Source organism: Perkinsus marinus (assembly GCF_000006405.1).
Source record: "Perkinsus marinus ATCC 50983 genomic scaffold scf_1104296939758, whole genome shotgun sequence".
In the NCBI taxonomy this organism is placed as follows: Eukaryota; Perkinsozoa; order Perkinsida; family Perkinsidae; genus Perkinsus; species Perkinsus marinus.
Window position 1 is genome coordinate 490,805 of NW_003213081.1, and position 17,192 is coordinate 507,996.

The window sequence follows — 17,192 nt, forward strand, 5'->3', positions numbered from 1 at the left end:
CTGCCGACAAACTATAAGGATCACTTTGCAGTGCAGAGAAAAGTGATAAAGAATAGCACACTAATAATACTGCGTGATCCGGTTTAACGTCGAGTGAAGAAATAAATCCATTGAAGGTCTCAACACTACAGCACAAAGCGTGTACTTCAGCATTATATGATGACGCACACATACCAGCTGGGGCAGATTTTGACCAAAAAGGCTCAACGCCGACATTTGACCAAATCGCACCTCCAGCTCCCCCATAGCCGGTTTTAGAGTCAACGGAGCCATCCGACCAGATCTCCCACAGAACACGATCATCACATTTGGCTCTCTCTCTAGCAGAGTTAATCACCTTTAAAGCAACCATCTGTCTTATAGAATCATCATCCTTTCTGTCACAATGTGCAGCATAGAATTTAACTGGCAGAGAGAGCCAAGGTACTATAGATAGGAGATTGGTTCGATGAATCGATGCATGGGCATGACGTGCTCCGTGGACCACGGACCGTGGTGTATGCGAATTCTCCCTGGTGTAATGAATTTTAGATTTTTGTATTCAACTGGTGTCTTTGGTTGCACAAGCTCCATTTGCTTAGAGCATCTATCTCACGTTGGAGAATCCAACGCTCCACCGTGGGATGTTACCGAGCTGCGCTTATGCGCAGTACCGTCGCCGTTGTTAAAATAACAAAGCCGACTAGTTCGTTCGTTCACTGTTCGTTGGTTTTGTCCCAACTCAGTCGTTGCAATTTGCAACTTGCAAATGTACCCTGTTGGCTTTGTTACACCCCTGTTTCTTTTATACGCGAAAACGTTGGCAAAGTTCACAAATAGTTGATTCTTTACAGTCAAGTGCTGTTCATCAGCCGAGCTCTAACATGTGTATCGTGTGTTGTATATGCTGTGCATTACACGGCAATTCACGTGGGTCGCACGCAACGCGCAAGCTGATTCAGCAGAAGCTGCCACAAGTTGGATGCTATCAGGAGATACTCCTTCTTTCGCGCATGGACTCCATGCCATGGAGATACCACTACGATGGCCTGGGCAGTCGCTTTAACGGTGATTCTGTTTGTCTTGACTTCTTCATTTCCCTAGAGTTGGTTTATTCGTGTGTGGTGCATGTGTGGCCGCACAAGCTGGTTGTGCGGAATCTTGTTCATTTGTAGCGTTTTACGTGGGGTACGTGAGTTGATTGATGTTTATAGAGCAGATGGACTCAGGAATGAGGAGGACTTCTGGGATCTTTTCTTTTGGTAGCCATCTTGGCTCAGGCGAGTTGTAACCATCAACTGACGAGTAACTCCTTATCTAGCGCCAATGTCAGTGCAGGGTTGTTCACCAGTGGTCATGGGCTTGAACATGAAGACGCTGCACTCCGGACAACCTAAAGGAGCATATGCAGCGCACAACCGTGAAGGCATATCATAAAACCGTTATCATTATTAGAATATCTTCTTTACTGATAGCAAGCGAGGGCTCGAGGAATGTTGTGCAGATCATTTCCATTTCGTGATGCCCTATCCTGTTCTGAGACTCCTCATCATCCTGTGGGTTGTCGTTGCTACCCTAGGCGGCGACAATCGAATGAGTGATCAAAGAGCATTCAATATCACCGTGGAGGGGACTGACGATTACAGGGATGTCTATGAGGATGGATATGATGCTGTTAGTGCCGTGTTTAGTCCAAGAAGGACCTGGGGTCACCTAACGACCTTTGCCGTGCGTGCCGGACTTGCTGGGTCTTCATCTGCTGTGGCGGGCTCGATTGCTGGACTGTAATGGCTCTATGTGGTGGGGAGTGTGACTGCTGTAACAACCAGTAACAGATCGACTGTTTTCCAAGGAGATGAGCAGCCAACGACCTTTTCGATAATGTGATCAAGTCAAAAAACCACATCGGGTACATTTGACCGTCAAATGTACGCCGAATATTGATAAAGCTCATTATTTATGTCCTGAATCATGATGCTCCATAGTCATCATTTTTCTTCTGTCATCGTCGGGTCGATTCCGTCTTCAATTCTGACTTCATCTGATTCCATTTGACTCCGTTTGACTTCATACATTGGTGCATGTGCTGGGCCTTTGTTCACTGTGATGGTGGGTCCGATGGTCAGTACTGTGTGCACTGAGGAGTCTCCTGGACGGGTTCTTAGAAATCGATTCTGTTACCAGTTGAGCGTTCATCATTAGTCGATCTTATGATCTCTACGGTGTTCGACTCTCCTTTGAATAAACTGAGAATCCATCTTTGCCTTTTGTTGAGTTACAGGGCTATATGATAGGAAGATATGTGAGCGAGATATTTCACAACCTCTGCCTAGTTGCCGTAAACTTCAACTATCGAATTGATGGTATCAATCTCTGCTCGAGCTCAGTATAACTGTGTGTTGGAGCACACAGTTGTATGTCAGGCATTATCAGCATTTTTAAGCGTTGAATGTCTTCCGTGATTATCATCACTCATATGAAGATATCCCTTATTCTCGCTATCCTGCTTACCTTGGGTGTTGTCAACGGTGATGTTCATGTGGATGATACTGGGAGGATCATCTCTGACATGATGATGGACAAGCAGGCCGATATTGGCAGTCACGTGTCCGGATTTGACCTCAAACAAGACTCGTATAGGGACCTTGGGAATCCAGTTAGCTGTGTTGGTTGCAAAATCTGCAGGGCATTTGGGTTTATTGCCCCTCCTTGTTGGCCTGTAGACGCTGCGTGTGGCACTGATTGCCATAAATGTTGTGATGGTGACATTTGATATTTTTCGGCTGTTCAACACACCAACTACATATTCTTTCTCATACATATTCCGACATAACTTTTGAACCCATATTCATTCCCTTAGTTTGTTAGTCGCGTCAGTACGAGAAGCTCATCTGATGCAAGACCCAGTTTCCTGACCAGCTGGTCACCACTGGTTTCTTAACATTGGTTTAGCATGTCGTTCAATCTGTTTCGTATCAACCTATGTACTCGTTATAAAACTCACAGGTTTTTCACAGATTGCCCTGTCGTGTTCCATCTTCACCGATCGGAGGTCTATTCGGCGAATGAAGTCCCTATGCCCGGGGATAAGGAATCCACATATAGTGGTAAGGGCAATAACTTAGTGCTTACGTATTGTTGCAACTATCACATGCTTCATATGAACGTAAGACCCGGGACGTGCCGATATTAGCAAAGTCAGTGCCAAATTGGCAATTCTTATAGTAGCAGCAATAGGAGTTTGGAATGCAAACTCCGACTTATGAGGATAAGACCTTCATGTTACGTGTTCGAAGAGCGATTGATCCCATCATCAGTCGTCGCTTTTCGGACAACGATTTTCGGAGCAGGACTCGAGAGGAGACTCTGGAGAACATGGCCCCGATTGCAGCGAGGCTGAGTGAGTGTCATATGGTACAGTCGCAAGTGGTACAGTATAGCTGTTAGCTATACTGGTACTGCGCTTATGCGCAGTACCGTCGCCGTTGCTAAAATAACAACGTTGACAAAACCCGACTAGTGGTATTACACTGCTAACATTCACAACGGGCAGTTGATTTTTGCACCCTCACCTGTTGGGAATTATCACTGTCCGTTGGTTTTGTCCCAACCCAGTCGTTGCAAATGTACCCTGTTGGTTTTGTTACACCCCTGTTTCTTTTATACGCGAAAACGTTGGCAAAGTTCACAATTACCCGGCTCCCTTCCTCCCCGGCGTTGGGTCGTGGGCCGGAGGATGACACTAAACACGTGTGATCCTCGGCCAACGTGATGGGGCCAACCTCACACGGAACGTGAGGTGCCACACCACATCGCCAGGGTGGGCGGGAGGTTGGAAAAAAGGACGACAAATAACTGAGGCGAAGGTGGGATGTAACCCAACATCCCGGAAGAACTTTGAATCACTGCTGAATAGCGCTAGGTGTTGCGTCGACACAACGTGACTGTCCCTTCACACACGCCGGAGACCGTCGCCGAGTAAACTGGCCCAACGAGTTGACCTCGATTACCCGGCTCGCTTCCTCCCCGGCGTTGGGTCGTGGGCCGGAGGATGACACTAAACACGTGTGATGCTCGGCCAATGTGATGGGGCCAACCTCACACGGAACGTGAGGTGCCACACCACATCGCCACCAAACACGAAACCCACGCCGGGAAGTGCACCCAATAGTTTGAATAAAACCAAACTGCGATCCCCAACCAAACCACCGGATGGTCAAAGAAACTCACACACAGAAAACTAGAGACACGCATAGTAAGGAAGGGTTAGCGACGAGGAATCATACGTTCAGCCAACGTTACTCTTTCGGACAATGATGCATCGACTAAGTACTCATACACGCATTCGCTGGACCATCTGCCCTGTTCACGGATAGTATGATCTCGAACCGCACTGAGGTAACATAAGGTGGCACCAGTGGGCCTGAGCGAGTGGAGCCCATATTCCACCAAGGCCTCGGAAGATATACCGAGGCGCGACAGCAAATGGCGAAACTCGCTCATGAAATTGTCGTGACACAAGCGACGACCACCGAATTCGAAAAGTGGAGAGGAGGGTGGTTTAGCAACAGCGGATAGGGCGAGCAGACGGTGATAAGCACAGTAAGGGAAGCAGGAAGATCCATCAGGGCATCCACGCACACAAGAGATCAACACGGACTCACCGCGACCTGCCTGATCTATTTTTGATTTTCGAACAGCTATGCCAGCTACACGTTTTCCCAGGCGGGAACAGACATGTAAGTCTTCGAAGTTAAGAGCGATGATTTCATCGCCTCGCAAAAGACCAAAAATTCCAGTCAATGAAGCAGATACAATAACATTTGTGCCGGAGGGATCAAGGATGCCTAATTGACAGACCTGGTCCCGGGTCAAAGGGAGCTTTTGGTCAACGGTATGGTCGCAAATCTTCGAAGCAGATTTCTTAGCCATACGTAAGACAAATTCGTCTTGTGACGATAGCTCATTACCGTAGACTCTGTTCCGAGAAACCATCACGCTCAGATAGGAGGAAACCGTACCAAACTTATATCCAGCACGTGACAGGGCATAAGCGAAAAGCGCCAGAGAGAAACCAGAGGCTGGAAACGGGACAATTGCCCGACTAACTACTTCCCTGTAGAAAGACTCGATGGAGTCGTACTGCTTTGAAGTACTGGCAGCGTGGCCGTCTCTGACGAAACCCCAAACAGCTGAGCCTAGAGTGCCGGATGAGTGATCGTTGATGACTGAACATGCACAGAGACGCTTGGGAAGGCGCGCAGAGTCGCGATCTAGTAGATGACCTAACACAGAACGCCATGGATAAATGAGAAAAACAGGGAAACTAGTGATAGACAAAATGTGACGAAGCTCTTGTATCCAAGGCTTAAACATGGAGTAGGTTATCGACTCTAATAGGAACTCGGGACCAGCCAATAGGAACTATACGACTTGGACAAGACGAACGACTAAGTTGATCAGCAATAGTGTTTTCATCCGATGGAACATACAAAAAACCTCCCAACTGTAGCACACACGTGAAAGACGAGAGACAAGGGCCTGCAGGACTTTGTTTATGCGAAAAGTTCGCGAACGAAACTTGCGAAAGCTAACCATAGCTCCTGTGTTATCCGTGAAGAGACGGCAAGGTAGTCGGGACTCTACAGAGGTAGGAAAAATATCGAGACCCGCGCAAAGCCCCAGGGCTGCGGCTAAACATTCAAGAAGCACCATATCATTACAAGTAGGATTAGAGGGTGTTTCAAGCATAGATCTCCAACTACCTAGGCCCTCACCTGAGGATAGGGGGACCTGAAACCACGAGGTCGAGTCTCTGAAGGACATCCAGCCGGCCAGTGCGTACGTTGACGCGTCACATGTTATTGTTAGCACGTCACTAGTTCTAACCGGAAAAATTGGTAAGCGTAGTAGGAAGGGGAAAGAAGGGACAAGAGAAGAATGAGACGAGATAGTCCTAGACCACCAACATAAGGCCGAGAAGAGCTCCGAGTTCGGAGATAATTTGACCGATCGTAACCTTTTTCTCTTCAGCAAGCTAGCGAGAGAGTACACCGGAGACAAGTTCGACTTTGCGCAAGGACAAATCATGCACAGACGAGTCAGTTTGCCTGCGAAGGATTCAATGGTGTGCAGAGATATGGTATTGGGACGACAGACGATGACAGAATTGAGCTCGGAGGAAAGGGACGAGACCTTAGCAGCAGACAACTGAATTTCGGATTTGATGCCTTCGATGGTTACATCGAAACCAATAAAACGAAAACAAGAAGTCATAAGACTACACTTTGGCCATGACAGAGTGATACCGAGTAAGGGAAATAAGATTAAGAGACAACCAGTGAGAAAAATGGCTCGCTTCCGAGGCAACAACCAGCAAAAATCATCAATATACACCCAGCCAGCACCCGGGCTATCTGGGGATAAGGCTTGCAGTAGAGAATTACTAACTCGTAAAATCTTGCTAGATAGACGACAAAAGGCCCAACCAGCCGTCACTACACCAAACAGCACGGCCAAGTTCTCATAGTCACGACCATCGAACGAGAAACAGCAGTATTTGCGGTTAGAGTTCAGCATAAGAAGGTGTCTGTATGCACCTTTTATATCGACTTTGCTACATAGTCTTGGAAGGATCCATCGGGTGAAACGAGAGACTTGAGTAGGAGTCGTATATCATGTAGGCTTGGATGAGTAGTATGCTCCACAGGAGCAATTCTGGCATTCGCCCCTGAGCGTTTGAAATCCTCCACTAAGCGATATAACTTGGTACCATCGGGAGCACACTTCCCTTTGGGGACTGCGGCTAACTTCGAAAAGAAACGGTCGGGCTGTAGAGCTTCATCATCAGACAGTTCACGTATTCTACCGAGACGAAACTCCTCTTCGACAACGGATCTGATCGCAGTGCGATCATCGCACACGTAGCATCCTGACCGCTGAAGTAATTAGCTCGTTCAAGAGAAGAGAAGCTGTGTTCGTCAAAGGAGGCGGCGTCATCGCCAGTGTTCTCACTGGACTTTGCAACAGGAAAGATTCCGGAAGCTTTGAGACCGCCTTCAAAACCCAAATTCACACCGGTATCTAGTTCGCTGACCAGGCCACCGTCATTCCCTGGGTCGAAGAGAGCCGACAAATAGTCGAGGACATCGGGACGTATGGGGCTACCAGAAGAGCAAGCTCGAGATGTCACTGTGGAAGAATATTCCAGGCTATCTAGTATATCATCAGCTGCACCAGAGAAGGCATTGAGTAAAGACTGAGACCTATCCGGTCTGACTTCTTCCGAACGCGTTGTAGAAGCCGCGAGGACATCATCTAGCTTGTGGTCATCGATCGTTTTGGTCAGTAAGTGTGTGAAAGAAGCGACATCAGGAGTAAGCTTGCAAGCAACGTTGGGAACAGCGGGTAAATGGGCACGGATGCCCGACCCATCTTGATACAGGACTTCACAAGCAGGGACTACTTGCGAGACTGACAAGTGAAACAGTTTACTTCACTGAATGGCTGAACTAGATGATCATGACTAACTTGAAACTATTCACTTCAACTGACTGACTGACTGACTGACTGACTGACTGACTGACTGACTGACTGACTGACTGACTGACTGACTGACTGACTGACTGACTGACTGACTGACTGACTGACTGACTGACTGACTGACTGACTGACTGACTGACTGACTGACTGACTGACTGACTGACTGACTGACTGACTGACTGACTGACTGACTGACTGACTGACTGACTGACTGACTGACTGACTGACTGACTGACTGACTGACTGACTGACTGACTGACTGACTGACTGACTGACTGACTGACTGACTGACTGACTGACTGACTGACTGACTGACTGACTGACTGACTGACTGACTGACTGACTGACTGACTGACTGACTGACTGACTGACTGACTGACTGACTGACTGACTGACTGACTGGACCCGTTGACTGATTACTAACTAACTGAACTAGACGACTGGGACTAACTTAAAACTATTCACTGTTACTGACTGACTAGCCCCGAACTGCGATTGGGGATACTTGTAAGATAAAAACAAATTAGAACCAACCACGAGGTTTTCACTCGGGTGAAAAGACTTGACCGCGTAGAGATTGCAATTGATGAAAACCTCGATCGTGACCGACTCATCCCTCGACATTGACCGACTAGTCCCTCAAACGTGACCTGTTACCTGCGGATTGAGTAGAGGATCTCCCGGTATCAGTAGCACGACCTTGATTTGGGCGACTATATTATAGTCGCTTATAGTCACTATAAGGAGAAGATTGCGGACCCTGACTGTTCGGAGCACCCAAGGAGTGGCTGAATCTGCAGGAGTCACCGAATCTACAGTCTCCTCGCAAATAATGTCGACATAGACGGTCCGTGGTTGTAGAAGGGGTCGAAGTACTACTTGAGTTAGACGAAGAGGGAATTTGTTGGAGAGGAAGACGACTAGGAGTGGTTGTCGCACGAGCCAAAGCGGCGGACATAATAGTTGGTAGAACATCGTCGCGTAGCATGTGGGAGACGGAGTAGGTTCCTGTCGTCACCAACTGGGCAATCGCAGAGCGGTACTTGGCGTCGTAGTCTATAATAGCTGGAGCACCGAGGGCAGGAAGAAAATCGACTAGGCGTCTCCAGTAAGCTAAAACGTCACACACTTAGTCCAACTTTGGAAGGAGAACCATCAACGACAGGTGGGAACAAAATCGAGTAGGTCACGCCCCAGCGGAAGAGAGCAACGGAAAGTTCTGTGAAACCCGACAACTTACGTTTTTCAGTGCTCGACATCACCAGTTGTCCCGAATTGTTGACCTTGAAGGATTTGTTATCGTCCGTCGAGATTACCTCTCGACGAGGTAAGAATTCATTGAGATCCATACGTACGGCTTGTTCTGGTTTCTTCATCTTCTGGAGTATAGCAGGCTTCGTCGACATCAACGTAGGTAGCGGAGCTGAACCGTGAATGCGCTGGAAGTCAGACAGCATCTTGTTCATATCCTCGGTGCTGAGCTCCTTGGATTCCTTCTTCGCAGTCGAAGTCGCGGCACGACTGCATAGGATGCTGAAAATGACCTTGCTTCTGATAGGAAGCTCCTCAGCGATAGCGGACTTGATGTGGTCGACCTTAGCGACGGAACCTAACGCTTCCTTAGTGTTGATGCCGTTCCTGACGAGTACTGCGAGAACTGGTCCCACGGAAACCGGCCCAAACCATCAGCGAGAGACACCAGCTCTCGATGTACAGCAGTAGCCGGGGTGGTATAGTCGATTAAATCCGTGGTTCCCATAGTAACAGGATGAGTTGTTGTACGAAGCATAGTAGACTCTACAGAGGGGGAAGGGTTCGGATCACCGGGAAGGTCGGCCAGAACAGTTGGTCTTGAAGTTACGTCATTGTGTGGTTGATGCTGATTGGAGTCGTCGACCGTCTCAGTAGTATTGCCCGAGGGGACGCTAGGCTCAGAAGTGGAGGGCTGCGGTGGAGAAGAGTCGTGACCGGCGACATTGGGTGATGCTGGGCTTCGACGGCTGCGAGGTGCTGGAGTCATTTGGAAAAAAGGACGACAAATAACTGAGGCGAAGGTGGGATGTAACCCAACATCCCGGAAGAACTTTGAATCACTGCTGAATAGCGCTAGGTGTTGCGTCGACACAACGTGACTGTCCCTTCACACACGCCGGAGACCGTCGCCGAGTAAACTGGCCCAACGAGTTGACCTCGATTAGTTGATTATTGCGCCATGTTGGCATTTGAGCCCGTTGCTTTTGTTCACCCACCCCAACTTTACAGTGGCTCCATGGAAGCGATTCTTGAGAAATCAAGTGACTGCGAGTCGCAGTCTGCGGCCAACGGGAAATTCTTTACAGTCAAGTACTGTTCATCAGCCGAGCTCTAACATGTGTATCGTGTGTTGTATATGCTGTGCATTACACGGCAATTCACGTGGGTCGCACGCAACGCGCAAGCTGATTCAGCAGAAGCTGCGACAAGTTGGATGCTATCAGGAGATACTCCTTCTTTCGCGCATGGACTCCATGGACTCCATGCCATGGATATACCACTACGATGGCCTGCGCAGTCGTCTTCAACGGTGATTCTGTTTGTCTTGACTTCTTCATTTCCCTAGAATTGGTTTATTCGTGTGTGGTGCATCGAGGCCGCACAAGCTGGTTGTGCGGAATCTTGTTCATTTGTAGCGTTTTACGTGGAGTACGTGAGTTGATTGATGTTTATAGAGCAGATGGACTCAGGAATGAGGAGGACTTCTGGGATCTTTTCTTTCGGTAGCCATCTTGGCTCAGGCGAGTTGTAACCATCAACTGACGAGTAACTCCTTATCTAGCGCCGATGTCAGTGCAGGGTTGTTCACCAGTGGTGATTGGCTTGAACATGAAGACGCTGCACTCCGGACAACCTAAAGGAGCATATGCAGCGCACAACCATGAAGGCATATCATAAAACAGTTATCATTATTAGAATATCTTCTTTACTGATAGCAAGCGAGGGATCGAGGAATGTTGTGCAGATCATTTCCATTTCGTGATGCCCTATCCTGTTCTGAGACTCCTCATCATCCTGTGGGTTGTCGTTGCTACCCTAGGCGGCGACAATCGAATGAGTGATCAAAGAGCATTCAATATCACCGTGGAGGGGACTGACGATTACAGGGATGTCTATGAGGATGGATATGATGCTGTTAGTGCTGTGTTTAGTCCAAGAAGGAACCTGGGGTCACCTAAGGACCTTTGCGGTGCGTGCCGGACTTGCTGGCTCTTCCTCTGCTGTGGCGGGCCCGTTTGCTGGACTGTAATGGCTCTATGTGGTGGGGAGTGTGACTGCTGTAACAACCAGTAACAGATCGACTGTTTTCCAAGGAGATGAGCAGCCAATGACCTTTTCGATAATGTGATCAAAGTCAAAAAACCACATCGGGTACATTTGACCGTCAAATGTACGCCGAATATTGATAAAGCTCGTTATTTATGTCCTGAATCATGATGCTCCATAGTCATCATTTTTCCTCTGTCATCGTCGGGTCGATTCCGTCTTCAATTCTGACTTCATCTGATTCCATTTGACTCCATTTGACTCCATACATTGGTGCATGTGCTGGGCCTTTGTTCACTGTGATGATGGGTCCGATGGTCAGTACTGTGTGCACTGAGGAGTCTCCTGGACGGGTTCTCAGAAATCGATTCTGTTACCAGTTGAGCGTTCATCATCAGTCGATCTTATGATCTCTACGGTGTTCGACTCTCCTTTGAATAAACTGAGAATCCATCTTTGCCTTTTGTTGAGTTACAGGGCTATATGATAGGAAGATATGTGAGCGAGATATTTCACAACCTCTGCCTAGTTGCCGTAAACTTCAACTATCGAATTGATGGTATCAATCTCTGCTCGAGCTCAGTATAACTGTGTGTTGGAGCACACAGTTGTATGTCAGGCATTATCAGCATTTCTAAGCGTTGAATGTCTTCCGTGATTATCATCACTCATATGAAGATATCTCTTATTCTTGCTATCCTGCTAACCTTGGGTGTTGTCAACGGTGATGTTCATGTGGATGATACTGGGAGGATCATCTCTGACATGATGATGGACAAGCAGGCTGATATTGGCAGTCACGTGTCCGAATTTGACCTCAAACAAGACTCGTATAGGGACCTTGGGAATCCAGTTAGCTGTGTTGGTTGCAAAATCTGCAGGGCATTCGGGTTTATTGCGCCTCCTTGTTGGCCTGTAGACGCTGCGTGTGGCACTGATTGCCATAAATGTTGTGATGGTGACATTTGATATTTTTCAGCTGTTCAACACACCAACTACATATTCTTTCTCATACATATTCCGACATAACTTTTGAACCCATATTCATTCCCTTAGTTTGTTAGTCGCGTCAGTACGAGAAGCTCATCTGATGCAAGACCCAGTTTCCTGACCAGCTGGTCACCACTGGTTTCTTAACATTGGTTTAGCATGTCGTTCAATCTGTTTCGTATCAACCTATGTACTCGTTATAAAACTCACAGGTTTTTCACAGATTGCCCTGTCGTGTTCCATCTTCACCGATCGGAATCCACATAATATGTGGCACATATAGTGGTAAGGGCAATAACTTAGTACTTACGTAGTGTTGCAACTATCACATGCTTCATATGAACGTAAGACCCGGGACGTGCCGATATTAGCAAGGTCAGTGCCAAATTGGCAATGCTTATAGTAGCAGCAATAGGAGTTTGGAATGCAAACTCCGACTTATGAGGATAAGACCTTCATGTTACGTGTTCGAAGAGCGATTGATCCCATCATCAGTCGTCGCTTTTCGGACAACGATTTTCGGAGCAGGACTCGAGAGGAGACTCTGGAGAACATGGCCCCGATCGCAGCGAGGCTGAGTGAGTGTCATATGGTACAGTCATAAGCGGTACAGTATAGCTGTTAGCTATACTGGTTAGGTACTGCGCTTATGCGCAGTACCGTCACCGACGGTACAACGCAGTTCAAGCTTTTGGCCGGTCAGACAGTTGTGGCTCGTAGTACGAGCCTCGTACAGTGTCAACTCATACAGTTTCAACCAAATCTGTGTCAGATGATACAGTGTCGTTCAGTTCTGCCGAACTTAGTATAGAGGCATCTCGTGCGGTGTTATTACATACAGTTTCTAGTAGAAACTTTCTACCGGTACAAGTTCCTAATATGAAATTCATACAGTGTCCGCAAATGCAGTGACAGTTAATACAGATGCCATCGATACAGTGACACGCCATACCACTGATTTTGATAAAGTTAGATTTCGTGGAGTTGCCACCAGTACAGTTTCAGCAGTAGCCAGGCCATTTTAGTAGGTGAAATAGCGATTTGCAGAGAAATTAAGTAGAAATTCTACTGTAGAGTTGCAGCCGAGCGGCGCCTACGGGCTCTGAATACGCTAGACCAGAGATCCTGACGGAACACCTATCTGGAGAATGGCTGAATGGTATTGGCTAAGCCAACGCCGTTCAGCCAACTTGCAGTCACCGTGAATCCAGTCTTAGTACCAGAAGACTCAGGTTTGAACCTAAGTAGTGTTATTAGGGATGGAATAAAGTTGCACGAGGGTATGGGGTACGACTGTGTATCGAACATGAATGTATGCCCTAACAATGTACTGATTTGCACTGTACTCGCTTACTCTGTACGATATGATACTATACCTAGTGAGACTGTACGAAACGAGACTGTACGATTGATGATGTGCCGAGTGAAGGAAGATGACTCATTAGTGTTCAAATCAAACGAATCGAAGGTGTATCATCGAGAACTGTAGAAGTTGCAAGTGTACGAATAAGTGGTACACGAGTAGGTATTCTACGAGTTGCAACTGTACGATACGATTCTCACCGGCAAGGCCCACACCTCCGTCGTCTGATGTTTTTCGGCCATTTCGTTAGCGGTCGGACTAGTCTCAGTCCGTGTCTACTCTTCCTCTCATTCCGGATGAGAGGATGAGAATACCAATGAGTCGCTAATATTCTCGTTGCCTGATTCTCCCTGGGAGAAAATCTCCTACCACGTTCCTCTCTTCATCTCGGATGGCGTTATCACCATTGAAAGGTAGAGTAGAAACTCTACCTTGATGAGACTACCACGCAGACTAGAGCCGTGCTTTGGAAACGCATTCACGAACACAGAGCGTCAGCGTTCTTCACAGAAGATGAACTCCGGTCCCAGGGGAGACTCACAGCCTCCTGGGGCCCAGGAGACTTCCGTATTTCAAATTAGAATATACTGGGCACCTGGCGTAGTTGACAGCTTCTAACAGCAACATATATACTTACAGCCAGGAACCGTCTGCCTCTACTCCTGATCGAGCTATCATGGACGCGCTTCGACCTACTACAACGAAATCAAATCCGTTCATTCGACCCTCAGCGAAACGAGAGAAATGCAACCCCAGGAAGCCAAGGAGAGCTCCGTTCGGCCGCGGTAAGCACATGCACACAACTACAGTCAGCCGGATGAAAGGTTACGATCTATGTTTCTACGATGGCGACTCGCCATCGTATAAACAAGCATTTTATACTGCCGTAGCGTTCGGCAGTCCGAGCGTGCGGGAACTCCAGTGGAGTTACTCCACGGACCCACGTGCCGCATCATGGTGACAGCTGTCACAGCTGAGCTGTGTACGAGGTAGTGAAGGAGAGGCTCCTGACGACTGCACTGTCGACCATCTGGACAAGTTGTTCAGAACAAGCACTTATGTTCTCTCCGCGTGGAGAGAGGCAACGAGACACGCAGTCGCGACTCGCGAGGCCATTGACAACATTATTCTTGATGAGTTGGCACCAGTGGAGCAGGTGCGCGAAGGTCGTGAGATGATTGATGCGCTCCGTCAGAAGGAGGACGCTCTTGCAGCACAAATCGAGACCTTTGACGCCGACATCGCTGAGACTATAGCCAAGGTTGACCGTCTATGGTCAACGCGGGCTAGGGAGCAAGGTAGATCCCGGTTGGACTCACCAACCCCCTCGGTGAATGACGCTTGCTCGAGTACGAGATCCTATGGGGAGCTCAGTCTCGGCCTACATACATGTAGCTCTCGTATGAGTACCTACGGAGCACAGGAAAAGATCAGCACCTCCTATGGGCTCCGACTCAGCACCCCGAAGTCAGAGCTTGAAGAGTTTGGCCGATCAACCTGTCCCCGTGTCCGCTTTAGAAGCTTTTGTATCCGTATCTCACCTCACCTCACGGCAACGTCAACTGAGGTCTCACGCCCTAAATTCGCCCAGTGCGAGGATTCCATGAGCTTATCCAGGGCCTGGATAATGCCTGGACGCCAGGAACTATACGATCGTGGAGGCATTCTTGACGGAAGCCAATGCTGGAACACTCTCGGGGAAGACCTTTGCGCCGCACAGGCACCTGCGCGCGGCATGTGTTTCGAGATTGATGTCTACTCTCAAACCTGTGACTCTGAAATCTGCGGCGGAAGACCAGGCACTGAGTACCCAGTGCATAGTATCTTATAAGAATTAAGAATCCTTTTTTCAAATGCGCAAAACTTACTGAAAATTTCTGTGAGCTCTGTGTGGAATTCAAAAATTTAGGTATATTTCTCTACTCTAATACCTATTGTGAACACGACAGGAAAAATGTGTCGATAATCGGAAAAGATTTCCGATTCCCCGAGTTCCACTGTGATACTCGGCGCAGCGCAGACCGTGCAAGCGTGAACGGAGACTATAGACCGGAGACAGCTCAAAGCTGTTTCCGGTCTATAGGGACACGAATGATGTCACATCACTGTCCCAAGTGACACCACAGAAGGAGAAGAAACACAAACGGACCATCACAACCCGGGAACCGCACGACCGACAAGTTTTTCTTAGGGCAGTAGGGGGAATCGGGATACGGTACTTTTGGCATCCCCGTATATGAGTGGAATACGCAACAATCTTCTGTTGCGTTGTGAGCACAGAGCGGTACAGAGTGAAGTTGGATTCACATGTCGGCGTCACAAGTCTACGTGCCGCTTTGAGATATATCAGCAATGTTGAAATTGAATTTCACTGTCGACTTTCGACAGTTGAATCCGTGGCCAAGAGCAGTGGTCATGCTAAACCTCTTGTATAATACTACAGTCTAGCTAAGCAAGACTTTCACGTTAGCGTGAACGGCGAGATGCTCTCGACTTCGAGAATTCGCTGGTCGCTAGCGTCGAGGCGAGTTGACGCAGCTTCAAACTCAATTCGCGTGAATTGGTCAAATTGAATCCGATTTGTTACTTTTTCTCCATATGAAAGTTATGAAATACTCCAGCTGTGACTATGCTCACCTTCGTAACGAGCGATAGGGTTATTGGACCATAAATAATTCGTAGACCTCGCAGTGCGCCGGCGCGTGACCCTCAGCTATGCGACAGCCGAGAGGCTGTAGCTATATGACCGTCACTCTATGCGACGCCGCTTCGCCGATGCGCAACAACGACTTGCCTCCACATCTTGTACCACTAATGCACAACCTGGTGAACGTCTCACTTTTGGTCTGGCTTAACATGGTCAGGGCTGATTTCGCGGTCGGGAGGTGGGTCCGTGAGGAGGGAGTATGACTTACATTGTGTGATAATAGAACCCCTTTCAGAACCGAAGTCCTTGGACCATTCCCGACAGCGGATAGCAATGACGATGCCAACTTAACCTCAGGTCAGTCATATGGATTCGGTCACAGCTCGAGGCATGAGATCGATCATCAATTGCTGTGTTCATTTCAGGGGGCGGGGAGTATGAGAAACCGGTCGGTAAATGCACCATGGATACTTTTGGGCATGTGGTTGGTTGTGAATGCCGCACTTCCAACATGGTGTGTTACGCTGTAATCTTCAACGACCCCTCCCACTCAGATATCCGTCGCATTATTGTACAAATTCTCAATTTACCTTATTTCTTTCAGGACTTTTATATTGGAGTGATCTATGCAGCGGTCTGTGGTAACGTTTGTGGGAAAAGCGACGACTGTCCGGAGCCTCCTTCTGGACTGCCACAATGCCAGCCTTTCGGAGTATGCACTATCGTATGCAGCAATGATGAGGTAAACTCAGTTCGCTCCGATACTGGCCTACAAGTGGCGTCTTCTCAGGACTGTCCTGAAGGTGGGTTTTGTCTAGATAGCGGGGCCCAGGGGAAGTATTGCTCTTTCCGCAATTGATCAACACACAATCATAGATGATCACTCGTGAGCGGTATGTTTCGAACATAATTCTTGACCCATGGCTGATGGCCCTAATATTCGGACCGTCTCTATTTTGTCTATCTTAGCCTCGATTCCTGATAGACTTGATACAAATGTCTCTCCTCACTCCACTACACAAGTTTGTCTTTCCTGTAGACCTCAATGGTAACAAGTTCGGTCTGAAACGGTTTAATGCCGACAACGGCGAGGGAGAGTTCAATATTAACAACTTGTTGGCGTGTGATGTCGCCCGCTTTTCATGGAATAGAAACTGCTAGAGACACCTTTGATAGCACTACAATATAACAACTACAGATGTATGATATATGATTCACCTAATGTCGATTATTGACGAAACCTCGATACAACTTACATAATGGCATTATGCAATTCGGGTTCATTATGGTATGATGGCATCATATTATGATGATGATCATAATAATGCTCACAGTTGTGATGATTTGACCAGCTCGGCCACCCGAGCGTGG

The 17,192-nt window shown here is 47.9% G+C and overlaps 5 protein-coding genes across 5 annotated transcripts; 3 read left to right on the forward strand and 2 right to left on the reverse strand.

Annotated features, from left to right (window-relative positions):
- The first annotated feature begins 2,419 nt into the window (after positions 1–2,419).
- Positions 2,420–2,994, forward strand: Pmar_PMAR029339 (hypothetical protein). Its single transcript, XM_002782426.1, has one exon. It carries the CDS (start codon positions 2,429–2,431, stop codon positions 2,750–2,752), a length of 324 nt encoding a protein of 107 aa, XP_002782472.1. The 5' UTR covers positions 2,420–2,428; the 3' UTR covers positions 2,753–2,994.
- A 321-nt stretch (positions 2,995–3,315) lies between these two features.
- Pmar_PMAR029340 (hypothetical protein) lies at positions 3,316–3,467 on the reverse strand (the record flags this gene model as incomplete). The annotated part of the gene is made up of 1 exon (XM_002782427.1): positions 3,316–3,467. A coding segment is annotated over one exon (152 nt), but the record flags the coding sequence as incomplete, so codon positions are not given.
- A 3,317-nt stretch (positions 3,468–6,784) lies between these two features.
- On the reverse strand, positions 6,785–9,310 carry Pmar_PMAR029341 (hypothetical protein; the record flags this gene model as incomplete). The annotated part of the gene is made up of 4 exons (XM_002782428.1): positions 6,785–7,452; positions 8,401–8,634; positions 8,762–9,159; positions 9,189–9,310. 4 exons carry the CDS (start codon positions 9,308–9,310, stop codon positions 6,785–6,787), a joined length of 1,422 nt encoding a protein of 473 aa, XP_002782474.1.
- A 2,137-nt stretch (positions 9,311–11,447) lies between these two features.
- Positions 11,448–12,032, forward strand: Pmar_PMAR029342 (hypothetical protein). The gene has a single exon (XM_002782429.1). It carries the CDS (start codon positions 11,467–11,469, stop codon positions 11,788–11,790), a length of 324 nt encoding a protein of 107 aa, XP_002782475.1. The 5' UTR covers positions 11,448–11,466; the 3' UTR covers positions 11,791–12,032.
- Positions 12,033–14,128: 2,096 nt separating this feature from the next.
- Positions 14,129–14,580, forward strand: Pmar_PMAR029343 (hypothetical protein; the record flags this gene model as incomplete). The annotated part of the gene is made up of 3 exons (XM_002782430.1): positions 14,129–14,163; positions 14,222–14,472; positions 14,549–14,580. 3 exons carry the CDS (start codon positions 14,129–14,131, stop codon positions 14,578–14,580), a joined length of 318 nt encoding a protein of 105 aa, XP_002782476.1.
- Positions 14,581–17,192: the final 2,612 nt, after the last annotated feature.

Excerpts from the sequence above, each read along its gene's own strand:
- Pmar_PMAR029342 (XM_002782429.1), top strand. The coding sequence starts at position 11,467 with ATGTCTTCCGTGATTATCATCACTCATATGAAGATATCTCTTATTCTT.
- Pmar_PMAR029339 (XM_002782426.1), top strand. The coding sequence starts at position 2,429 with ATGTCTTCCGTGATTATCATCACTCATATGAAGATATCCCTTATTCTC.